We start from the raw sequence: 27,528 nt of genomic DNA, 5'->3' as shown, positions 1-27,528 counted from the left end.
GTGACTTGCGTTGGTGTGTGTTAACATTGCTTGTGTTATCCACATTGCCGCTCCTTTGACCTTCCCCCTCTCTTACAATCTTGTCAACGTTGCATCATAGGCAACTTATATGGCCCTACTTTAGCAGTTCTTGAACTACTGATGTCACACCTGCATTGACATTTCTGTGTGTAATCTTCTAGGGTGTTCACATGACTCCCTTGTTTATGGTTGCTTTTCTCTGCTTCTTTCCTTGTGCAAGATGCAAGATAAGGTACATTTACTATTCTCATTATTACTTCGTTTATGGTCTTGTAATTGAAAGAAGAATTGTTCAAAGATGTCTTATTGATCTTTGCTTTGGTGCTTACTAGTGCTTTCAAAGAAGCTATTGGATTGCTCTAGCCTTTAGAGGAGTTTCTACTTCCATCCCTTGTGATAGACATAGTTGCCAGGAGTTTCAAAAACAGTGAAACAGAAACATGTTTTAGAGTCACGAAATGGAGTTTTGGACCCGGACTGAAACAACAAAACGCGAAAATGGGAATCAAAAAAATATAGATATAAAAATAAAAATATATATAGTCATAAATATAACTATAAATATATGATGGAGTAACACCACTTGTTAGTTGAACCTCTACATCAAAACACTTAAATTCCTCAGCAATATAACATTATAACTTAGAAGAGATGGACAGCGAAGGATGAAGAGAGGGGAAGGATTGCTCACTGGAAACAGTGAAAATCAGCACCAAATCTGTATGGACAGGAAGGAAAGGGATTGGGCAGCTGAAGGATGAGGAATATGGAGTTTCAGGGCTGGGATGTGGACTTTCAGGGCTGTAGACAGCAGTAGACATGAAAGGGGGAAAGCAACAACAAGTAGGGAGAGTGATCAGTTGAGAAAGAGGGTGGACAGCAAGGGAAAGAAGGCAGAATGCTCACACAGGAAGGCAAAAAGATGTGCTCGAGCCTCAACCCAAAACTGGCTGAAAACCCCCATCTTCAGAAACGCGTTTCAGAGCCGAAACGTTTCCGTTTTGGGCAGACCGAAACACCATTTCGGGCAACTATGGTGACAAACCAGATGATGCCTTACAGTAATTTGTTGCAAATGGTGGCAACAGTGATTCCATATGTTGCATTCTTTACCATGCTTCACTCGAAACCTACTGACAGCCTAAGCCAAGGATTCCTCATTCTAGTGATGTTCATTTGCACCTCAAATTGCTCCTCTGAGAGGGGCATGTGAGTGTGAGAGAGGGCATGTTGATGTTCTCATGCTTTTGTATGGTAGAATGAGTGGATTGGTTCGCTAATGTTCACATTCGCACTATCCTTGGTGACTATGGTCTTCTACTTTAGAGGAGGTCATGGAGTGTTAAGGCATATTGCTTACCTCCAAAACAAAATACCTAACATGCATGTATTATCTTCAAATCCACAATGGATATTGACATTGCGGAGTGCCAACATCCTTTCTATGTGGGAGGGCATCTTGGGGCATGCTGATGCCCTAGGATGAGGAGTCTGATTTCAGCTAGCTTACTAGTGGCTGTACAGTGCCGATGGTTTTTGTCAATCTTCCTTCACTTCATCTTGTCAGCATGGGAAGCTACTACTTCATTACTCATTGTGCTTTTCCTACTGAGGCATACCCTTCCGAGTGCATGTTGCTGGAGTATCCATGGTGCATCTTGGGTTTCTACTTTGTACTTCTCATTTGACCTGTGATCACTTATATTTTGAGAGAGAATGTTAGCAATTATTTCTTTGGACATATTGTAAGTGCTAATTTCTCTGTGCTAGTTAAGCACCACTCTATCAGAGTAGTGTGTGCTGCTCGAGAGAGCATGACTATATAAAGAGGGGTAGGGCTTGGGACACACACATTTCATTGTACAATTGCTTTGCAAATGTGGGAGAGAGGATACTTCAGCATACTCCATGTGTCATCTTGTCATGCATGAGTTGAATCTCATTGATCATAGCCAGTGGATTCATTACCCCATTCCATTCAATCTCTATTCTGTTAATGCATTCATTGATTCACTTTCTTGTTTTTTCTGCTTCCACTCTATTGTACCATTCAGACACAACCTAGAGCAAGCTCAAGTTGACTGAATCATAGATGAGTAGGGGGAACATTTTCAACTCAAAGGTGGTGCAAAGGTGGTGTGTTTGCATCTACTTACATAAGAGTGCCAAGCTTGGAGCTACCTTCTGGACCAAAACTTACTCCTCCAAATGTTGTAGAACCTAGCAAGGGAGTGTGTTACCAACCTGAGTGACACCTTTGCGTTCCATTCTGAACCTCTTTACCGTCCAGTTACCACTTGATATTGCATGTTCCAGTCCTTGGGATAACATATCCGGTCGAATGATCTGCAAACAAACTAAACCATTATAACTAGAATTGTAATCGAGACCTTGGAGAAAACCTGGTCTTGAAATCTTGCATATAGGGTCATTCATGCACCTCATACATGCAATCATGCCCTAATACATGCATTCAAAAGCATACTTAGATAACAAAATAATCTTCACAACTTAAAATTTTCCACCTCCACTCAACCACAAGATTATTAAAAATAACATCAAAGAGAGACATTGGTGACCGTGTATGGATCTTAACAATCCTTTGAGAAATATGCAAATGTACAAAGTTCTAACCTTTGCAACATCAAACTGTGTTGATCGATTTGCTCTGGAGAGAGTTGAATCCATCAGCCGTTTGATATCTGCATTCATTCGTTTAAACAGGTCCTGAAATAGCATGAAAATACAGAAGTTATTCATTTCTCAATGAGCCAAAATGAGCTGGAAAAGCAAGCACATATGAGCACATAAATACCTCAAATAGCAAAGCTATAAGCTGGCCAGCCAACTCAAGGCGCTTGTTGCCCACATAATCCTACAACATATCATAGCAAAGCAACATGAATGTGTGTCTACGAAACTGAGAAACACAGGCAAATCAAGTCGCTTGATGCCCCACTATCCACTTCAACACCATGGCAAAGCTCAAAGAAAGCATTACTTTCCAGGAAACTAACCCTAATACACAGGTACACTTTAGACACTTTATTTGCTTAAGCAAGGACAAATATTGTTTAAGCAACAAGAACGAAACTTAACCAGAAGAAAAATAGCATCACATGTGTCAACCTACTGCTGATCCCAGTGCAGATCAACTACTTTGTCAAATTGTGGATCTATATCACATCAAAGCTTCATAGCAACATTGTTGTCCAGCAATCATGCACCGTTAATGATCTTTTGTATCACAGTAGGAACCCACAATGTCTACTACAGGTGTTCAATAACCACCTTGCTACTCACAAAAAGTGCATCCCCATTTAGAGAGGTGTAATTCAACATTAAAGACTTCAGTTCTGGCACAAACCCACAGTTCTCAAATCATCCTGATCCATTCCGCCTGATCCCCCCTTACCTAGCCGCTACATAGCTATAAAGCTGCACAGCCATGCATTTAGAGAGCCAAAGAACTTAAACTTATATCAGACTTCCAGCTCATCTCTCTAGTCACTGCACACTAGAGGAAGTTTATACGCATTGGAGCTCACTTGCATGGCTGCTTTTTCTAGGCCACAAATGTTGTCACAGTGACAAACAACCCTGGTCTACAAATGCACCTCAAAAATGTCCTGCTCTCAAGTTGCCTGGATAACTGTTGGGAGACCAGCTCTGTATCATGTGAGAGTGCGCAAGATGCAGGAAGTAAAAGAAAGAAACACAATGCAAGAACACAAATCATATGAACAAAGAGAATACAGGTACCAGAAAGAATCATGAACGGACAATGAAACCCATAATAGAAAGCACAAGAACAAGTACAATATGAACAGGGTATACAGCACTCAGACGACCAGCCACTTTGCTCTCGGATCTGCCTCCAATCTCCATAACTGACTGATGAAGCAAGAAAGAGGAGTGGGCTTGCTCATTAAAAATGTACATAATTCACTGACGTGGTGTGTATTTGTTCTAAGACTGCTTCTTGCTCCATAATAGAGTGATACCTGAGAGTTACTTCAAAATTCTAACTGCACAATACCATTTCAGATTGATTGGTTAATAGCTGATTAGGGATAGGGTATTGGTTGTAACATACATCATCTCCTCATGCCATATCCAAGGAATATCTTCTATTTGCTTCTCGTCAATCTCTTTAGTGACTTCAGTGCAAACGAGCATCAAGGAGGCCACTTTCAACACATATCCAGTTGGCTAATATCTAGTGGATAAAGAAAATACACTGCCACATGCTAGGAGTTGGGCAAGAATACAACGTTATGCTTGAATTCATCAAGAAGTAAAATCCATCAGACTAGCTAGTTAATGAAGTTATTTTGCTTAACTAAATAAAGGAATCAGAATGATCCACCACTGCCCAGTATGGCAAAATGTCCCGCCCAGGATCTCAAACCTGCCACTGATAATGGTCCCCAATACCCACAATATATACAAAACTAGTACATCACCAGTTGTTCCCCTTTCTTCATCCTCAGTTATTGAAAAGGGAGCCCAATCAGCCTACACAGTGGTTGGAGGAACCACTCCATGTCACCAGTCAGTTATTTTCCCTCTTTAGTGTGAAAAATTTACAACGCATCCAATACATTATGAAAAGGTTTCAAACCAAGTAGCAACCCTGTAAATGCTGCCAGGTAATGCCAATATAAGCATGGCAGAAGAATGAGATGTCTTACAGTAATGAAATGTTTTTTGTTTATACTCAAGCCACTCAAGATGTAGTTATACATGGTCATAAGAGTTCAATTTGTCCTTCCAAATCTATATATATATCACAATAGCAGGAGTGGAATAGCACTAGAAAATCCTCAAAGCGTACTTCACATAGGCAATCACCCAATTTAGGGGTCGAGGGATCAAGAGGGATGATCAGACGCTCGTTTGAGGTGCTTGTGAGATAATTCAAAGTCTCTCAATGTTGAGGAACATCTCAGATAGTAGCCCAAGATCTAATGCATATGTATACCTGCAATTGTGCTCAAGTTCTCTTGGGCACCTCTCTGCAGAATACGACACAAATAGACCTAGTCAACAGGACGTGCTCTCACCAAAATGAGAAATGAGCTTCACGATTTGATTAAACTTTACCAAGGTTTTTTTGGTACCCCTAGCTCTTCACATGGTGACCATTGAACCAATAGTGAAGGATCTAACACCAGCATGTGCCCCACTTTGATGAAGTTTGAGGTGACAAGCTATTCTACCATTCCTATCATGTCCTTTCGCCTTCTAGAAACTATAAGGAATCTAATTTATCATAGAAACTCATTTATGCAACCTTTGGATCAAGGTTAATTGAGTCAGAGCATGTTTCATACCATGAAAACAAGATATGTGCATTTTGGAGATTGTTTTGCTTGAGACCGATAGCTAGGAAATTTCAAAAAAAATTGCGAAAAGATTGTATGCATTGTATTTTGGTATTGTCTTTGCCATTGCAGTGAGCACTTAGTTTTGTGGTTGAAACTTTCATTAGGTCGAAAGTTCGCACCTAGGTTGACTTTGTTGCATGGTATTAATGGTTACTTGCTCCAAACTGCTATTTTCTTGCATCAAGTCACACTTTCCTATATCAAGTTAACTATCACCTACAGCAATGAACCTAGTACCAACAACAGTAAACCTGTTGCTTGTAGCGATAAACTTGTTGCTTATAGCTTTAACCATATTTTCTATTATAGTAACCCTATTTCTTACAGCAATGTTGCAGTCTCTTGCAGCGAGGTTGCAATTGCCTTTATCATATACTAGCATCTTGATACAGATGGTTGTAACTTATGGTCTCATAGGCATTTTGGCCTCTCTCTCTCTTTTTTCATTTTCCATGAAGATAATTTAATTAAGTAGTAAATATTTACATCAGACTCTCAGGTCAGCATAGAACTAACACACCGATTGTGGTATAGGCTCGCATCCGATCCTCACATACATACATAGCCTATGGGACTTACCCAAACACAAATATGCAAGGTTGGCCCTTGAGTCCTCCAAGTAGCTTGCCAGAGAGGGTGATACTTCATGTTGGTATGCACAGATGTTGGCCTGGTTTGAGCTGCATGACTTTAGCATGGAGAAGTTACCCCCCTTCCAGTACTCCCTTGATGCACCATCTCTTGATCTGAGCAGGTTAGAGATCCCCAAGATCATCAAGATGGATATTACCCAGTTGGATATCAAGTGGACATGGTTGATGCCAGGGCAAGAGCTAGGGACAAAGATGGCTTTCTATCGCGAGCATTTCCTTCATACTACAGATGATGAATTTATTGTTCGCCCAAGATACATGGACACCCACCTTTCCCATGGGATTAGATGTACTATTGGCCAGTTGCCCACCTCCTCACATCAGCTAGAGATTGAGACTGGCAGATATAGATCCATCCCACCAGAGAAGCGCATATATTAGATATGCCAATTAGAGCCAGAGACAGAGGAGCATTATATCTGCCGCTGCCCAGCGTATTATGAGGTCCGTGGTCGTTTCCGCAGTCTCTTTAGAGACGGATTTGGACCACTATCCAGAGTCATGGATTTTACCGATCAGCAATGCCTTGGCCTCTTTCTTCTTGAGATACGATGGCTTCGTGACATGCACCTCAGGAGTACAGCTGCTCCAAGACATTGAGACCCTTCACAGAGGCAACTCACAGACTTCTTTGCAAAGGAGACTCGGAAGACTTCAATACAATTATAGCCACAATCCACACGAGAGCCTCTCTCACCGCCATAGTCCACACACAGACAAGGAGTACTCATTCATCAAACCGTTCAGCTTAGCCGGATCCAGATGTCCTAGGCCTCGACACAAACACTGACGACACCTTCATAGGCAGATACAGGGGATTATTGCTCGAGCTAGAGCTAGGTCCTCCATACCCACATGAGATTGTACCATTTGGAGCTTATTGTTACTAGATAGAGCTCTATGTTTTACACATAGTACATTTAGTTTCCTTTCTTATTTTGCTTTGTGCTACATACATATTTTGCCCAGACAGTTGTACCATCATACACATGATTATAACTCATGGTCTTATAGGTCATTTTTGCCTTTTGTAGACGTTAATATATCATTTCATTTCATCTCCTCTCTCTCTCTCTCTCTCTCTCTCTCTCTCTCTCTCTCACACTGGGAGTACCTCTAGATTGTATCTAGTCTAGATATCATTTTGTACCTACTCAATTTAGTTCAGCATAGCATAAATGTTAGCTTCACTGGGACTTTTGAAATCTCCCAGACATTTTGTATGCAACATTTCGGTCTCATAGGCCAACTTGGCCTGTTGTAGACGTTAATATAACTTTCTTTCTTCTTTCTTTCTCTCTCTCTCTCTCCTCCAACCAGGGTTGTCCATGTCCGATGGACAAGTCTACCCGTCTGATCCGTCCTGTCTAGTACAACCCATTCAATCCCATCCAAGGTGTCCAATGCCTTCACTATGCCAGTCAACTACATCCCATTTGATGTCAAAGTAGCTGTTTGGTGACCATATTCTATACTTTTTCCTATTGTTTTCTCCCATGACTCTCCCTTTTCTACCATCTAGTCTCCTCCAACAACTCTCTTCTCTTTTCTCTCACACTGTCCTTTTTTCTTCTTTGATAGGTAATTGTATCAATTATGAAAAAAGTATAAGATTGAAAGATTACAAGATGCAGGATGGCTCTAGACCACCAAGTATAAACCAAATACAAAAGACGCAATAGCTACTCTCTAAAGCATCACGATCAAAGTACAAAGAAACTAGATGGGCTAAAGGGGGCCAAAGAAACTAGTGTGCCAAGAATGCAGATCGTGTCTAGGGAGACTATCCACCAACTCAATCATGTCAAGCTACCAATGAAGTCCTTTCCAATGGACTATATGACTCTACACTCCTGATGAAGCATCAAATATGTACAGAAAATACATGGCGCAGCAAACAAAATCCAAGCAAGGAGTAGAGAAATATGAGAAAAACAAAAACTTTTCTAATTCCAAATAAATTGATACAAACATGGCTCTGTCTACCTATGCCCTTCCACTGTGAAACTTTAATGGGGATCCAAACAGATGATAGGTGAAGAGCTTAAGGCTAGCTCGAATAACACTAACTAGGCGAAAGATAGATTGATGATGGCTTTGGATGGGTCTTCCTTTTAAAGGCCGGCAAGGTAGTCTGGTCGGCCTATCTGTTCATATTATGAACATTCCCTAGTTAGCAAGAAATATTCCCCTTTGCATTGTAGCTCAAGTTGTGGGGTCCAAAATAAACCCCATAGCCCGCAACTCGATACATTGTGCATCGAGTTGCTACCAACATGACTACTCCATCTAACCTAAAAGCTAGATCCACAAAGGTCACCTTTTTGCTATCCAATCACATACACCTCATCTAACATACAAGTCAAGACCCAACCAATGTCCAAACTCACACATGGCTTCTCCTCATAATGGGGGCCTTACAACTTAGAGCACCGTGGATGAATGGTGACACCTTATGAGGGTGGGGCATTGAGCATATCTAATACACCCCCCTCAAATCTCCACCCACATGTAAACTATATTCTTGGCCCAATGCCGAGTCTTTGAAGATGAATGGGAAGCATATCCTTCGTAAGAGCTTTGGTGAAGATATCTGCCCCATTCTCCTCTATTGGAGAGTTGAGAAGCTTTACTATCCCATCCTCGATCAAGTCACGCACAGTGATATTGGATCTCAATGTGTTTAGTGTGTGCATGAAAAACTGGATATTTGACAATAGCAATGCAGCTCTAATTGTCACATCTTAGCATTGTTGGATCTTCATCTTGTACTCCCATACGCCATAGGATCCTCCTTAACCATACTACTTCACATGCAGCAAAACAAGCTAACTTGTACTCTAATTTGATACCACTATTGATTGCTTCTTATCGATCCCAGAGAAGATTCCTGAACTCAAAGAGAAACAATATCTAGAAATTGATTTCCTAGAATCACTATTGCCTACCCAATCCGAGTCACAGTTTTTCACAAGACAACCTTCGGAACTATCTATGATACCATAGTCAAGAGTTTCCTTCAAGTATCTGAGCATCCACATCCCATCTTTCCAATGACATTCTCCTGATTTGTTTGAGAACCTGCTCAAAATACCAACAATAAAATTGATATCTGGCTTGGTGTTGCACAAATAGATGAGACTATCAACCAACCTCCTGTACCTCCCAATGCCTGTTAGTGCTAAACTATCCTCAATGGGCTTGCATTTCCCAAGATTAACTGTCAATCCACACTGTGTACAAAAGTCATGAAGGGCATAGAGATGTTATTGTAGACCCTCCTGTCACAAACATGCCATGATCAAGTGTACGGATTAATTCTTGCTTATGCCATGTGAATCCACACCCCATGCAAACACACCCTTAACAAGACATCCTCAAGCAAACCACGCGAGCCCACCCTTGCCATGTCATCATCTGCATCATCGATAATGTCATCATAGAACCTTCTGGAAGATATGCCATGTTATCACTTGCATCATCGATGATCTCATCATGGAATATTCTAAAAGATCTTTAGCCACACTCCAATACCTATAAAAGGCAAACTTGGGAGCTCAAGCAGTCGAGACCTCCAAGTATTCTAGAAGATATTTAGCTGCACTTCAACACCTATAAAAGGCAGACTTCGGAGCTCAAGGAGTCGAGACCTCCAAGTAAGTAACTTCGAGTTGCAGTTGTAGTTCTTATCTAGTCATGGTATCTAGTCTTGTTTTGTCTTCCATTATACTCCTATTGTCTTGTCACCTTGTAATCTCGTAGTACGAGATCTTGTCTAGTATTGTCTTCTTTCTTGTATATTGACGTTGAGGGGGATCTTGTAATTCTGATATCTTGTATCCATACCTACGGTCCCATGTTGTGGGATCCTTCATATCCTATCAAGTCTTGTTGTCTATACCTACGGTCCGAAGTTGTGGGATTTTCCGTATCTTGTTAAGTTATCATTGTACCTTCTTGTGCCCCTACATGAGATTATCTCGTAATCAGAATTCTTGTAATAAATCCTGCATCTAGTCTAGTCTCTCGAGCACAATCTAGTGCTCCCATAACACCTCCTATGATTTAAAGACCACAACAATATTGTCAACATAAAGCATAATAGGGATCGATATACTTGCTAATTTCACCCCATCACCTCTTCCTCATGTGATGTGATCTTCTATCCCGCTGATGTAAAGATCAAAGGGTGTAGGTGACAAAAGACATCCCTATTTTACTCCACTGGTGCTAGAGATCACATCTAAAAGTCCTCCTCGACATCTCACTCCACCCATTACTCTCTCATATAGTGCATAGATGCCCCAAATCATGTCCGATGGGATCTCCAAAGTGTATAACCTCTGTAGTAGGCTATCTCGTAAAACTATACTAAAGGCTTTATGGAAATCCACAAAGCACCAATAGAGTCTCTTCTTTCTTATTTTCGTCTGCTTAATCGTGCTCCTTAAGGTGAAGATGTGGTCAAGTGTAGAGAAAGATATATTAATGTCTACATAAGGCCAATGTGACCTATGAGACAAAATTCAGAGTACATCCATGTCTAATGTCATCTCATCAGTAAGGTAAAGATAACATTACAAATAAGTGGGTGGCCTATGAAACAATACTGAAAACAACTATATGATGAGACTATACGAGGGTTGAACCATGTGTAGTGTTGTTCCATCGATAGAAAAGAAAAGGAAAGGAAAGGAGAACCAGATCTTATAGAACCATGTACAAAAGTGTGGTGGAGACTATGGGCTGTAGCTGATCTCAAGATCTGCACATGATCTCAGCTATGATGCGGTCCCTAGGTGCTTCACTGATATGCTTGGTGGTGAGTCTTCGGTGTCTCATGATAATGGCTCTAATCCCACTGTGGTGTGGCCTCCTCAAACGTGGTCCTGGTAGACGGGGTCGTCGTGCTCGATGAAGAGAAATGGCTCTATCCAATGTGACTCCACGGCGTGGCCTGTAAGGTTTCTCGCAGGGTGGCTCTATCTCTCCTAGGTTGGTAGTGTCAGTAGGGTTGGCTCTGTAGAAGAAGTCTGTCACTGCTCTCTGTGTGTGTCCCTCTGGATGAGCTAGCCTCCTGTCTCGCAGTAGTGCACTTCGGTGCCTCTCAAGCTCCAGGAGGAAAAGACCTAGGCATCTCTCGTCCTCGTACTCCATGACGCAACGAAGGGGTCCAAATTCATCACGAATGAGGCAGTGCTACTGTCCTCGTATGTCATAGTATACTATACATTTGCATATGTAGTGCTCCTCCGTCTCAGGCTCTCGACCACAAAGCTGGCAAGTCCTATCCTCTGCTAGGGTATTTCTCCATCTATCTGTCTCCATCTGAAGCCTATGTGAGGAGGTGTGAATCTATTCGATAGCAACCCATACGCTATGGGAGAGACGGGTGTCCATATATGCTGGCCGAATAGTGAAACCATCATCAGAGAGACATAAGAAATGACTCTTGTAGAACTCCATCCTCAATCCTAGAGGGAGTGGTGGGTGGATCCATGTCCTTGCTATCTCAATCCTCAACATATCAACTCTTATCACCTGGTTCAGCTCTGATCGGCTGAGAGAGAGTAGGGCAGTAAAGGCTATAATCCAAAGGTGAAAGATGGGTCAGTATCCAAACCATGTAGGCTCGTCTAAATGGCCATCTGTGAAAACCAATAGTTCTTCTCACATCCTGCTACTAGATGTCTACATGAGGTTAGTGCCAACCCAGAGTATCTATGGCGTGGAAGTTCCAATAGTCTATGCGGAAAGGTCACTGCCCTGAAGAGTGCCTCCATAATTATAGGTGTTGCCCCTAGCTCTGCTCTGACAATGGGATGCGGGGTGGAGGGCTTACTCCTAATCATGCATGCTATCATCATGATCAATGGCCTTCACATGCTATCCCAACCATCATAATAATCCCTCTCTACTCCAATCTGATCAGTGAGTGGGCTAAGACGCCTGTGGTACAAGCTACAACCCCATACATCTACTCCATATAGTAATGTAGGTGTGACTAGGGTGTCAAACAACCAAAGTTTGGTGCGGGGCTCCTAGAACTGTATGTGAGCACATTGACTCTCAAGTGCCCCTACTGCTGCATATCCATGTGCCGAATGTGCCTCTGATGCCCCTCTCAACTAAAAACGTGGGCCAGAGAAGGTGACTCCCAAATAGACATATTTCCTCACATGCTCCAGTATATCTCTCCCAAATGTGAACTGGTACATACATCTAGTCACCCATACTGCTGAAGTATTAAAAACCATGGTTTTGGTCTTCCCAAGGTTCACTGTGAGATCTTTATCTCTACAGAAGATATGCAAAGCATCTAGATGGCATTGCAATCCCTTCGATGAATCTGAAATGAGAATAATATCATCTGCATATAGTAATATCGGTATCAGCAGCCTTGCCAGGCTGGCTCCAGCTCCTTCTCCTCAGTCTATGTAATCAGACACTTCATCTATGTATAGACCAAACAATGTGGGTGAAAGTGGACATTCTTGTTTCACTCCTATGGTACTGTCAATCCTCTCTAATAGTCCCCCCAAGTGCTCGTACATGACTTGTCACTGCCTCATATAATGCATAGACACCCCATCATATACCCTCTGGTACTCCAATGTCCTGCAATCTCTGCATGATGCATGTACGAGGCACTATATCAAAAGCTTTGCGAAAGTCTACAAAACAACAATGAATCCTCTTGTCTCGGGCTTGGACCCTCCTCAATAATGGCTCTAAGTGTGAGAATACGGTCCAACGTGGTATATCCTCATCTGAAACCTACATGTCCTTGTGCTCTCTTGCCTTTGATTTCAGCCCACTCACTAAGTTCATGCTCCAATATAGATCCATATATCTTGGCCAAAGTATGACCGATCATAATTGACCTATAGTTGCTAGGAATCAGGGGATCACCACTTTTAAATAGCAGAATTATAGTATTGTCTGACCAACTCATAGGGGAACCTTCATATACTTCTCTATTGAACATATGTGCTAATATGGGTGCTAATATGTCAGAAGCATGTGAGAAATGTTCTGCTACTAGTCCATCCTCATCCTGTGCCCTCGCATTTTGTAATCTATAAATTGCATCCCTAACCATTTTCCATGTGAAGAAAGACCACTGTGTTGGCCTACAAGCTTGTGGGGGCTGCATAGGTGGCTGTCCTAGTAGGTCATACAGCTATCTCCCCCATAGTCTAGCCAAGCATCTGGTGATGTAATCTGTATGGGGGGCTGTCTTTCATGAAACATCTTCCATGTGCTCTTGCTATCCCGCCCCAAAAATAGCTGATACATCTATGCTTCTACTTTCGCTAAGTAGTCTTGTTTTTTATTCCGCATAAGGCGTTTAAAGAACACCTTTGCTTGGTGATGTGTTTGAGTGTCTAGCTCGACTTCTCTCTATAAGCGAGCTCGGGTGACTCTACACTCATCATCATACCAACTATTTTGGGGAGCAGTAGATCGTGTGGGTCTACATTGGGGCAAGGGGCAAGGTGTGTGGGAATGCAAACATGGCTGATCCATGTATGGCCTCTGCTAATTGCACTATCCCTTTGAGGTCTTGCCGCTATAGTATGGCCACACCTCCAGAACCCCTACTGCTTCTTGATTTTCTAACTGCTGGATGAAATGCACTTTCCCACTAATCCCCGCACGTTTGGTAGTCAGCTACCTTTACATTGGTGTGTTTCTGTGTACATTGCTATATCTATGTTTCGGAAGCTATCTTCAAAGTAACCAACATCCAAGCGTAGGGCTCCATTACAATTCCATATTGACATCCAAAGTGTCTCATAGGCCTCGCACCGTCATGAAGTCCTTTTATCAGTGATAATGACTCGTCGATCCCTATAAACCGCCCACTTTCCCTCTTTGCGAGCCTCCAATACCTTGGGTATGTGTTCTTTGCGATGCGCTATTTGTGCTAGGGTAAGGTCCTCATCCAAATAAATCTTCTCACCCTTGAGGGCTCTCCTCTTGGAGAGGAAGGCCTTTTTTTTCTTTGTCCCCAAAGCGAAAGAATTAGAGCCTTGGACTTAGAGTCTTCTTTCCCCACTCTCCAAGCACTGACGATAGGTACATCTAAAGCCCCAATTTTGTCAGCAAGTGTCTTAGCATCTTCCCGTGGGCTACTCTTCTCCTCCCATCCTACTACCCGTACATGTAAAACCCTAGCCCATCTCCTAGCCTCTTCTTCCAAGGTAGCATTCATTACTTCACTCTTGTTCATTGATGTTCCCTTGTTCTTTTTTAGTACCTCATACCATGGGCTAGCTTCTTCTATCTGCTTCTGTGTCGTCTTTGCTACTTATGCCCATGAGTGAACCTCCCTTTTACATGCCTTTGAAATCTCTTTCTCTTTTTGTAGTTCTTCTTGCACGTTCATTTCTTTTTTCTTAAATGTATTCAATTCTTCCCCCAATTTTAAGATTTCAGATTTGTAGGCATCTACCACTTTCAGTGTTTCAATTTTCAGTGTGTGTCATTCTTAATCTTTATCTGCATGTCTTGCATTTCTGCCCTCTGATTTACTATCAGTTCGGCTTTGCCTGCTCTCATATTTCTTACTCCAATTCTTGTCTCATAATTCGTAGTTCAGAGAGAATCATGAGATGAATTTCTTCGTATTTCTTTTCATTCATGGTGCGTGAGGTTTTTCCATGCCTGTCAGATGCTGGGGAGACAGTCCAATCACGGGCCATACTGCCATATGTCTTGTACCATGTGTTCTTAGAAGGGGTGTTGAACATTGCTTCCATGGACAGTTGTGTTAGTTCTTGATAAGATTCATCTCCCAGATATTCATTTTCCACTCTTTGATGCTTGCATTTGTCTAATTATCCATCTCTCACACACTATGTGCAAAGCCACTCAGTTTGTACTTTGTACTGTCAAATCAGAGCAATTTCTGTGATTCCTGCAAATTTCTAGGGTTTCCCTAACCCCTCACTAAATTCTTGCAAGCTCAGTAATCTTTTACGAGCCCAAATGTCTTTACACTGTTTACAGTCACTACAGAAATACAAATTGCAACCCCAGTCAGTGTATTATTGCATTCTCCAGGACATGATCAAAATCAAAGTCAATGCATCAGTGCCTAGTCCACAAGCCAGTGCATCAATACATTCACCCAGGTCTTGTGGAGGCCATAACTGACCTATAGAACAAGCTCACATACATTGATCATCATTCGTACATTCCACTTTGGGTGTCAAAATGGCATAATCAAACTAAAATAGTAAACTCTAAGATTATCATATCATCACAGGACAAGAATACAATACATCAAATTACACGATCTACCTAGACATTCTTACATGGCCATTTCCTTTCTGCTTTTGGTGTCCGAAACTTTGCAATGAGGATTCTACCTCATTACTAGACCGCTCACTTGCCTTGTTTTCGTACTTCTTGTACTTCAGCTAGTCCTTGTTTCCTATTCTTGAGTTGATTGGATATGAGCTGCTTCAAGCCTTAAGGTTTAGGATTGGATATGAGTTAGTTTAGCTTTTAAGGTTCAAGGTTTCATCCTTTATTTAGGGTTCAGGTTTCTTCTTCATTTATGTTAGCTCCTCATTCAACATTTTCTTTTCTTGTTGTAGATGTTGGACCACATTACCTCAACACATAGTGTAGATAATGAAGAGAGTGAGAGTGTAGACACAGCTCAACACAAGATTCAATTCCAAGTGTGTGAGTGAAAGTATGAAGTACAACCCTTAGACCTTAGGATTGTGTAAGTGCCTTAGGTGCATTAACATCCGAAAGTGTATAAAGTGCGGTAAGTGACCGAACTATGTAACAAAAAACACACAAATAGAGAATAATGTTACTGGGGGAGAAAACCTCTTACAGAGAGTAAAAAGTGCCCCAGTGTCCTACATATCATCGACACTCCTCTGTGAGCGTAGGTGTGAGTCAAACCCAACAAACCCCCCTGTAGTGAAAAGCGATCACCATACAAGGACCATCCACCAAATGAGATCAAATTTAAAGCATTGCAAAAAGCTTCAAATTTGTCGCAAGAAAGAGCTTTGGTGAACATGTATGCCACATTGTTGTTGGTAGGATAGTAAATAAGGTTGATATCCCCTGTATATAGCCTCTCTCTGACAAAGTAGATAAGATTGATATCCCCTGCATGTAGCCTCTCTCTAACAAAGTGATAATGTATCTCTATTTGTTTTGTGTGTGCATGAAACACTAGGTTCCGTGCCACTGCAATGGCCCACTAACTGTCAGTAAACAAAAAAGTAGGCTCCGTGACAGATACATCAAGATCAACCAACAAACGTCTCAACATACACATTCAACTGTAGTAGTAAAAGCTACCTTATATTCCACTTCACAAGACGATATGGCAACAATGAATTGTTTTTTGCTAAGCTAAGAAATGCAAGACAAGCCAAGAAAGAGACACTTTCCACTTGTAGAGTGACTTGAATCAAAATCACCAGTCCAATCAGAATCACTGTAATCATGTAATTGCAATGGTCCCCTCTTGGCATAAGGCAGTCAAAGAGTCCTAGTACCCTACAAGTAACGAAAAACACGCTTCACTGCTTGTCAATGTGACGTGCGTGGGATGTGTATATATCTGCTCAGGGCTGAAACTGCAAACTAAATATATGGCCTTGTGTTGCACAAATAATTGAGGTATCCAACTACTGGAGCATATGTATGAATGTCAAACAGATCACTGTCATCATGCAAAGAGGGCCTGAGTCCAGTCCCTATCACAGCCTTTTTCAGCTTACATGGCAAGTGTTCAGATCCCTCAACTGCAAAACCAATGGGTTGTTGTACATACACTTCTTCTTGAAGTTTCCCATATAAAAATGCAATTTTAATATCAAGCTAGTGAGAAGTCCAACCATGATGGGCAGCCAATGCAACCATACACCAAATGGTAGTCATACAAGATGTAGGAGCAAATGTCTCCTCATAATCAATGCCCTCCTTTTGCGTGCAGTCTTTTGCCACAAGCCTAGCTTTATACTTATCAATGGATCCATCTACTTTTCTTTTTAGCTTATAGACCCACTTTTTGCCAATGGCTTTCTTTCTAACAAGCAATGTCACTAAATCCCATGTTTGATTCTTTATGATAGAATCAAATTCCACTTGCATTGCTGCCATCCAATGCACACTCTGTTGTGCATTCTCGAAACAATCAAGCTCCTCATCATCTAGTGTGTGTGCTGCCATAATAAACTCCATTGTAATAGCATGATCATGCAAACGAGCTTGTCTTCTAGTACAACCAGCAATAGGAGCATCCAAATGACTTGCCTTTTAAAGTCTAGAAGTACCATCTAGGCATTTGTCTAGCCTCCTGATTATGTACATGCTCTTGATGAATCTCAAATTCAGCATCTTACTGCATATTAAGATCAGCCATAGGCTGAATTTCTGTATTGTTTAACGGAGAAGTTGGCTGAACATTTTGTTCATTTCATGAAGCTCCGGTTGCACTACCAAAATAAATAGGCAACAACCCTTCAAACACATAATTTGCAATCTGATGTGTCAAAACCAACAAGAGATAATTCTGATTTTTCATCAAAAATCCCATCCCTACTAACAAAGACTTTCTTGGAAACAAGATCGTACAATCTGTACCCTTTGCTCTCACCGCTCTGCCCCACAAATATGCACTGGACAGCCTTATTGTCTAACTTCTTTCTCAATACTTTGGGAATATAAGCATATGCAAGCACCCAAAACTACGAAAGTGACCAATTGAAAGTTTACGACTGTTCCAAGCCTCAAAAGACATGACATTTTTCAATGCCTTGGTAGGGCACCTACTCAAAACGTAACAAGAATACATAACTACTTCCATCCAAAAACCATGTGGCAAATTTTTAGCTTTTAGCATACATCTAGCCATCTCCATGAGTGACCAATTCTTCCTTTCTGCAATCCCATTTTGCTGTCGAGCATATGCAATAGTATACTAATATGCAATGCCTTTTTGCATCAAAAAATAAGTCAGCAAAGAAGACGTGTATTCCCCCACTCGGTCCGAATGAAGAGTCTTAATCCAACAACCAAATTGATTTTCCACAAGTGCAATAAAAAATGCATCATACACCTCTGACTTTTTCACCAATGAATAGACCCGACAAAAGCGAGTAAAGTGATCAATGAAGGTGATAAAATAATAACATCCACCCAATGACTTTGTCTGCATAGGTCCATATACATCCGAATACACAATCTACAACCTGACCATTGCCTTAAAAGTAACATCATGAGAAAAAGAGGACTGAAGCATTTTTTCCAAAATGCATCCCTCACAAATATGCTCAGGAGGTCTCTCCAAGAGAGGTAAACCATCTAGCATCTGAGTACGCTATATAAGCATCAAACTGCCATAGTGAATACGCCCCATGCGAACATGCCATAACTCTATCTGTGACATAGCATGAGTAATCGTAGATGCCAAATAGACTGACTGATCAATCAAATGAGCATCTAACTCATAGAGTCCATGACATAATGTGCCAGTCAATACCAAAGTCTAGAATTCTTTATCCCTGACCATGCATTTGTCATCATCAAATGTGACTTGCATTCCACATTTTCCTAAAGAAAATATGGACAACAAGTTCTTCTTTATTCCTGGCACATATAATGTATATTGCAGACGGAGAATAGAGCCATCAATGGCTTTCAAGACAATCTCTCCAACACCTCTAATAGGATAAGATGATTTGTTGGCACATTGCACACATTTGCCAACAAGAGCTGCAACAACAGAGGCAAAAAAATCCCTGGGAAAAATAATGTGCTTAGAAGCACCACTGTCAAAGAACCAAGTGCTAGCATCCTCTGCAGAGCTGAATGCTCTATCTACCCAAAAAGAATCATAACTACAAGTGTAAAAACACTAGTCACGGTCCACAACAAATGACACAGACTCTGTACCAATAGCAATAGAAGGTACATCAGAAATAGACATCCTAGACTCCTCCTCCTTGGCAATGAGTTTCTTGTATTCTATGATGTAGTGACCTGGCTATTTACAATAATGGTACTTGCTCTTCTTGGCTTGCGTGCCCCCTGCTTCTTGTTGTTCTGTGAAGTACCTAAACTTCCAGAACTCTAAAGAGCATTCCTAGACTAACTGCCCTTGCCCTTTTATCTTGCCATAAAAGCTTGTTTAGAGGCTACAACATCCACCCCATTGTTTTTCCCTCTTTGCTCTTCTTCCAATAGCAAAGCTGTCTAGTGTGTAAAATTTCAGTCAATTTCAAACTGAATCTTTAGTACATGTGCCAATGTCTGCCAAACATGCAAAAGCCCCAAATTTTCTGACCCAAATCCCAAGAAATTTTTGCAATGTGTGCCCAAAAGCACTTTCTAGAGCAGAAATGCACCTTTCCCAGTGGAAACCCTTTGTTGCAGCTCTGATTTTTTGAATAAAATAATGAGATATACCTGTGACAGTGAACGGCAAGCAAAGAACAAGCTGCAACTGCCGGGAGTGTAGGTGGAACTGCCTGAGCTGACAGGTGGTGTCCTGGATGAGCTGGAGAACCTGTCGGCAGGCTAGCGAATGGGCAGCAGGAGCTGGTGAACAAGCCGGAGCTGCTTGCCCTGGCAACAACCAGGTGCAAGGGGCGCAGCACAAAGTGGCAGCGGGACTGGACAGGCACAAGACAGTCTGGCGTCGCACGCAGCATAGAGCAGAGCAAGGGGCAGCAATTGGGAGGCTGTAGCGGCTGCTAGGTGATGGCCACTGCAGGACGGCAATGCTGCAAGCGGCAGCTGCTAACTCGTCAGGGGCAACAGCAAGGAGGCGAGCCTGCTGGCAGATCAGGAGAAGTTGGACCTAACGAGACTGTGCTGACAAAGAGCTTGGCGAACCTAGGCGCTCTAATACCAAATGTTGAAGATGGACATGGCAACTATCAGCTCAACACACAATGTAGACAGTGGAGAGAGCGAGAGTGCAAACATAACTCGACACACGATTCAATTCCAAGTATGTAAGTGAAAGTACAAAGTACAACCCTTAGACCTTGGGGTTGTGTAAGTGCCTTAAGGAGATCTGTGTTGAGCATCCTCCCGGCTTTGGTTCTTCTAATGGTAAGGTGTACAAGTTGCGGAAGGCTCTTTATGGCCTACCTACTAATTGATCTAGAATCTGATTAATAAATGGCAGCAGATAGTAATCTTTAACCATCTGCTTATTGAGCTCCCTAAAATCTACATAGAGTTAGATCTGATTATTTTTCTTTCTCGTTTAGAAAGCACCACTCCATGTGTTGTATAGGAAATATCACGCCAACTTTACACAATTTTTGTAGCTCCTCAAATAGTCCGTCCCTTAGCTCAAAAGGCATACACCTCACTTTTTGTCAACAAACAGGATGGCTAACTTCCTTCAAGTGGATAGTATGCACATCCGTTCACACCCAAAAGTGTGTAAAGTGCGATAAGTGACCAAATTGTGTGATATAAACACACAAATGAGGAATAATGTGACTAGGGGAAAAAACCACTCTTACAGAGAGTAAAAAGTGCCCCAATGTCCTATTATGGATCACTAACACTCCTCTATGACATGAGTCAAACCCAACACATTCAACAAGTAGGTGTCAGAGTGCAGCGGTGTGGAAGCGTAGGACTGAGAGAGAGAGAACGCAAAGAGAGAGAAGAGAGAGAAAGAGACAGTGGAAGATGAAGATCTGCTATATAAAGTGTGTTGTATACAAAGATATGCAGATATATACACGGGCGCAGTGCGCTGGACTGCGTGTCTCCACCTCGACGATGCAACCTGCTGTTCACCTCAAAGTCCGCTGCAGTCTGCACGATCTCCTGACTGAAATCTGCGAATAGAGACGGAATCTGCGCGAGCCTCTAGCCTGTAATCTGCGAGCAGAAGAATGTGGGAGACTGCTGGAAAAATCGGCTATAAATAGCCAAAACCCTGGGCGCCAAAATATGCAGGTCGACTATACTGCAGCAGGTCGGCCTGCCACGTGGCAGTCGGACTGTACAGTCCGACTAGACTGTGGACTGTGCAGTCCGACCAAGCAACTGATCTCCAACACCCCCTCTCAGAGCCTGGGCGGGGCAGAAGCCTGAGGGATCTGGAATGTCTCCGAAGTAGAGCCTGGGGAAGTGCCTTCGTAAACAAATCTGCAAGATTGTCCTCCGTCTTGCAGTACTCCACGGTGATGGTCTCATCCAGAAGCTTCTCTCTGATAAAATGGTACTGGATCTCTATGTGCTTCGTTTGGGCATGAAAAACAGGATTCCGTGCCAAGGCAATGTAACTCTCATTGTTGCATTGCAACAAAGTAGGACGATTCTGGGGGCAAGCTCACATGTGGTGGAAGACGCGGCCCGATACTACGCCTCGGTAGACGAAAGGGCTACCATGGGCTGCTTCTTGCTACTCCATGAGATAACACCTGCACCCAAGGTAAAACAATAACCTGTAGTAGACCGCCTGTGGTCCACATCACCGGCCCAATCGAAGTCGCTCCAACCTGCAAGAACAAGATCTGAACCACCTGTGCATGCGGGATAATGAATCCCTAAATCAGACGTCCCCCTCAAATACCGAAGTATCCTCTGAGCAACCTGCCAATGCACCGTCTAAGATTCACTCATAAACCCTGCCAAGAGCCCAACATCAAAACAAAGATCAACACGAGTGTTGAGGAGCCAAATCAATGATCCAATCAACTGACAATAGCAGGAAGCATCCGCCATGGGAGAAGCTAAATGGGAAGTGGCCTTCCAGTTCAGATCCATAGGAGTAGAAAGGGTCCGACAATCCTCCATCGCAAAAGAAACCAAGAGCTCCTGTACATATCTCTGCTGAGAGATGAAGATCCCCCTCTGAGACTGATAAATCTCATGGCCCAAAAAGAAATGGAGTAGACCCAAGTCCACCGTCATCTCGAACGTCCGATGTAAAGCTGCCTTCGTCTCTTGGACCTTCTGTGCATGATCACCTGTGACAATCAAATCATCAACATACAACACAAAAAGCACACAACCAGCCTCAGAAGTGTGTACATAAAGCTGCGGATTGGCCTTAGAACGCCGATATCCCAACTGTGATTGAAGGAACGAATCAATCTTCTTGTTCCATGCACGCGGAGCCTGCTTGAGGCCATACAAGGCCTTCTTCAACCTGTAGACTTTCCCATCTGAAGATCCAAAGCCAAGAGGCTGCTCTACGTAGATCTTCTCCTTTAGATCACCATTGAGGAAGGCCGACTTCACATCCAACTGGTAGACAGGCCATCTCCTATGGCCAGCCAAGGCAAGAACAGCTCGAATAGTTGCCATACGAGCAGTGGGGGCAAAAGTATCATGACAATCAATCCCTGGGCGCTGTGCAAAACCTTTAGCAACAAGGCGAGCCTTGTGCTTGTCCAAAGAACCATCGCTAAGGTACTTGGTCTTGAAGACCCATTTGACGCCAATCACCTTCTTATTCGGGGGGCGTAGCACGAGTGACCAAGTGCCATTCCTCTCAATAGCCTCCAACTCGGCTTCCATAGCTTTCTTCCATGGTGCAGACTGTAAAGCCTCCTTCACGGAGGTGGGCTCTCGATCCTACATAACACGGGTCATCAAACAATAGTTAGAGCAAACAAGCTCCGTAGAATGTGCCTGGTGCCTCCGTGACCGCCGCAGACGATCCTGCGGTCCCCACTCCTCAAGAACCCCCTCAATCCCTGAATCACGGAGTGTGTCACGGGCCCAACGAGGAGGAGCCCGAACCTCTCCTCGTCTCTCTCCAGCAGCTAAAGACTCTGGGATATCCACCGGTGGTAACTCCTCGGGGGTGACTGGTGGAACAGTAGACTCTGTGTCAGAAACAGAATCAAAATCAAAAGGCGCGGGCTCCAAAGGAACTGTAGCGGGAGCCCAACTCTCCCCTGGATCTCCAAGAACGGGATGCTCCTCACCCGCTGGTATGGCCGGAATCTCCACAAACCGCACATCTTGACTGGTGTACACATCCCGCTTAACGGGATCCTATAAACGATAGCCTTGGGACTCAGAGCTGTAGCCAACAAATACCATCAAATTTATCACGATGAGCCTTGGAAATGTGAACATAGACATCACACCCAAACACCCTAAAATAAGAAACATCAGGCTTAGTCCCAAAGTTAACCTCAAAAGGTGCCATCCCATCAACGGCCAAAGTGGGGGATCGGTTAAGGATGTGGACTGCAATAGCCACAGCCTCGGCCCACAGAAACTAAGGTGTCTGTCGGTGCTCCATCATGGTGCGCGCCATCTCAATCACACTTCGGTTCTTCCGTTCAAGAATGTCATTTTCTTGAGGAGTGTTAGTATTAGCAAACTCCTAGTGAATACCCTTATCTGCACAAAAACGAGCAAACTCATTAGAAACAAATTCACCACCCTTGTCAGATCGCAAGGTCTTCAATCTCCGCCTGATCGGTTCTCCTCAAAGAGAAGCCAATCCTTGAAGTGGGAGAAAGCTTCTGACTTCAATGCCAAGAAATAGGCCCATGTCATCCTGCTGTAGTCATCTACGATCAATATGAAGTACGAGCTCTCTCGCAAGGACTCGTTCCTCATAGGGCCACAGAGATCCGTAGATACAAGCTCCATCGGTGAAGTAGACTGCCGCGAAGCTTTGTGGGGAATGGCATCCCTATGTTGCTTCCCACGAATGCAGGAGACACATGGCTACTGGCTCACCACTATGTCCGGCAACCCTCAAACAAGCTGTCCACGTGACGCCCTCCGAAGATAATCATAGTTGAGGTGACCAAACCGAGCATGCCATAGCTTTGACTGTGTCTGAGAGGTAAGAAGAAGAGTAGAGAGGGCAGTGGAAGACTTCAATTTGTAGATGTCGTTCTCCTCATATCCAGATGAGGGAACCTTCCTAGACGCACGATCAAGGACTCGCACCGAATCACTGTCAAACTCCACCAAAAGTCCAAGGGAGCAAATCTTATGAACTGACAGAAGATGATACCCTAAACCTAGTACATGCAAGACCTCTGAGGTATGGGTAGCACCACGTCCATCTGGAATAAGCTGCATCTCACCCTGTCTTGCAATAGACACTGAAAAGGTATCTCCAATGAGAATCTGCCCACACGAAGGTCGCAACTAGGCAACACCATCTGATGAAGGAGTCATGTGCCGGGAGACACCACTATCAACGATCCACTCTCAAGCCTGGGAAGCCGTCAGTGCAGCATCAAAAGCATTCGGTGTAGAGTCCTCAATGAAAGCTAGATGAAGAAATGCAGCTGATGAGGGTGCAGCCACAGCTCCAGAATCCTTCGTGTCCTTCTTGTTGGTGTCCTTGTTTTTGTCAGGGCAATCCTTCTTCCAATGGCCAGTCTTTCCACAAATATGGCATGTGGATTCTTTGTCCTTGTCCTTGTCCTTCTTTGACTTGTTATCCCCCTTCTTCTTCTTTTGGTCCTTCCCCTTCTTCTGAGAGGCTTGACCTGTTAGCGCCTCCGATTTGGAAGCATTCTGTCCCTTTAGTTGTTCCTCTTGGTCTAAGACCATAGGAACCAACTCTTCCCACCGAAGAGTGGACTCCCACCCCGAAGCAATAAGGGCAAAGTAGAAAGCACCGAATCGTGGCGGCAACTGGGACAAGAGTGTGATCGCCATGTCTTCGGAGGAAATCGGCTTCCCCGCATTCTGAACCAGCATCTGAAGCTGTCTAAGCTTGTTGATGTGCTCCCGCAACGAAGAAGACTTGTTCACGGAGAAGGTCCGCATCTGTACCTCCAAATAAACCCGCTTCATAAGGGTCATCCAGTTATACATCTGATCAAGCTCCAGCCATATCTCCCAAGCCACCGTCAAGTGCTCGATGTGAGCTATCACGGCTGTAGTACAAGACAGAAAAAGAAAGGAACGAATCCTGGCATTCAGTTTGTCCCAGTGAGACTGTGCCTTGGCCAACTCCGCACGAGCATCGGAAGAGAGTTTGGACTCATCTCTCACCGAGGGCCGGTCGATCTCCTCTTGTATAAGCTCCGCCAAATCGTAGGACTCAAGGATGGCCAACATCATCACACGGCAGATGCGGTAGTTGTTGCCATCGAGCTTCTGATCTGCGGGAAGAGCCGGTAAGACGGGCATCTTCCGGTCCATAATCGTCTGGAACTCCAAGTCAATCTCTATAGACATCTTCACAAACGCAAAAGCAGCCCCTCTAACTGTGAAAACGCAGCCTGCTAGGGCTCTTCCGCGACCCGAAACTTCTTCACCCGCCGGAGGCGATGAAAAAGCAAAACCTACACTTGAAAGCTAAAAACTCAAACTTTCTCCTCGTCAAAACAACAAAAAACAGCAGCAAATCCACAACCTAGACTCCTTTCCCGTGCGCCCACGCTCGCTTCAGCCTTGTTCCAAGGCGCAGCCCTCCTGCCTGCCCTCAAACGCTGAAAACGCAACCTTGTGTCGCGATAGAAACTCCTCTTCAGGTTGGTTCTGCACTCAATCAGCCCTTCTACACTGCTCTGATACCATGTCAAAGTGCAGCGGTGCGGAAGCGTAGGACTGAGAGAGAGAGAACGCAGAGAGAGACAGAAGAGAGAGAAAGAGAGAGTGGAAGATGAAGATCTGCTATATAAAGTGTGCTATATACAAAGATATGCAGATATATACACTAAAGTGTGCTATATACAAAGATATGCAGATATATACACGGGCGCAGTGTGCTGGACTGCGTGTCTCCACCTCGACGATGCAACCTGCTGTCCACCTCGAAGTCCACTGCAGTCTGCACGATCTCCTGACTGAAATCTGTGAACAGAGACGGAATCTGCGCGAGCCTCAGCCTGTAATCTGCGAGCAGAAGAATGTGGGAGACTGCTGGAAAAATCGGCTATAAATAGCCAAAAACCTGGGCGCCAAAATATGCAGGTCGGCTGCATTAAATGCAGCTGACTTTACTGCAGCAGGTCCGACTGCCACGTGGCAGTCCGACTGGACTGTGGACTGTGCAGTCCAACCAGGCAACTGATCTCTAACAGTAGGATCGCCATGAAGAGGGCTTAGAGATGGGTTTCAACAACACAAAAGATACCAATACCTCAAAGAAGATCTATCTTGCTATTATCTTCACTTGTAGGTGGGAATAGGGATAAGCTTAGTCTAACTATCATCTTCACCTGTAGGTGGGATTACGGATAAGCTAAGGGGCTATTATTGATTCTATGATGTCCTCGCCATCTAAGGAACAACCCCTTCCCCTCAAATGGCAAGGGCTACCTCATCTTGTCTTAAGGCAGGGCTAGTTATGCACATGATGGAGAGAACTAAATGGCCGGTAGAAAGAAAGGGTGGCAATTGAGGTAACAAGCAAAAAGAAAGAAAGATATGCTAATGTCTAATCGGGCCAAAAACTACCTACAAGGAAAAACCATGTACAATGATAGTCATCACTAGACATCAAAGTGTGACATGCTAAATGATAATTGGTGACATATTGTGCAAAGAGGCTAAAGTGATGTACAATACAGTGCCCACGTAAGGATAAAAAAAGAAGAGGATGGGTAGTGTATGGAGCAATACATGGCTAGCTGTGTGGCCAAATAAAAATACACCCATGACTAACTCTACCCGGGTAAGATTTATGGCTAGAGTATTATCATACATCCCTGATGAGATAATATGGGGGTAGCATCTAGACCAATCCCTAGCTCTATTAAGTATTGCTCGTGTTACTGGTGGATCTCTGTAATCTATATCGCATGCTGCCTCTATGTCTAGTAACCCTATACCCACAATCGGCATGCCGCTCATACCTTCTCACACCAATTTATGGGTAGAGACCAATCAGTATGGATCAAATTTCCTCCCTCTAGAGAGAGAGATTCGCCAGCTCTGCCAACTTGAAGCTAGAGACTTGAGGAGCATTATATATGCAAGTGCCTAGTGTACTATGAGATCAAAGGGCACTTCCACTATCTATTTTGAGAGGGATTTGAATCACTATCCAAGGTCATGGACTTCCTTGATCAGCATTCCCTTGGACTCTTCCCGTTGGAGCTACGCCAACATAGAGATCACCTCTTATAGTCTCGAGGGAGGCACCTTGGGGATTCATGGCAACGCATTTTCAAAGTTGTATTTATACATCATACCTCAAAGCATACCCTGTATCTACTCATGGTTCCACCACAAGGAGTCACCTTAGATAGAGCCACCGAGAATTGCAAAGCACGCTGCCCAATGCTCACCATCAACATCCTTGAGCCACCACAAGAGGGTACAAATGATACCACATGTCATCAAGCAGCTCTACTCCGACACTTCAGCTTATCCATGTTGCATAGATCCATGAGAGAGATCTTTGGATGATACTAATACCCATATCAATTCCACATTGTATTAGATCCCTAGGGCTTTTTTTTTTCTTTTTTTTTTTTGCATTTTCAGTTATTTGTTGTTTCCTAGCTGGT

General features: G+C 43.4%; 1 protein-coding gene across 2 annotated transcripts in view; it reads right to left on the bottom strand.

Annotated features, from left to right (window-relative positions):
- NRPC2 (nuclear RNA polymerase C2) overlaps positions 1-27,528 on the bottom strand; it is a 181,221-nt gene that overhangs the window by 60,030 nt on the left and 93,663 nt on the right. For both annotated transcript variants that reach the window (XM_087688815.1, XM_087688816.1), the window contains exons 14-16: positions 2,837-2,896; positions 2,656-2,748; positions 2,266-2,367 (exon numbers count right to left, since the gene is read on the bottom strand). In XM_087688815.1, coding sequence (XP_087544941.1) covers positions 2,266-2,367; positions 2,656-2,748; positions 2,837-2,896 — 255 coding nt within the window. The remainder of the gene's footprint in view (positions 1-2,265; positions 2,368-2,655; positions 2,749-2,836; positions 2,897-27,528) is intronic.

The sequence above is a fragment of the Lygodium microphyllum genome, chromosome 11 (assembly GCF_053477565.2).
Source record: "Lygodium microphyllum isolate KBCC chromosome 11, Lygodium_microphyllum_v1.1.10, whole genome shotgun sequence".
In the NCBI taxonomy this organism is placed as follows: Eukaryota; Viridiplantae; Streptophyta; class Polypodiopsida; order Schizaeales; family Lygodiaceae; genus Lygodium; species Lygodium microphyllum.
The sequence above is the reverse complement of the archived record's forward strand: the minus strand, read 5'-3'. Positions and strand labels throughout refer to the sequence as shown.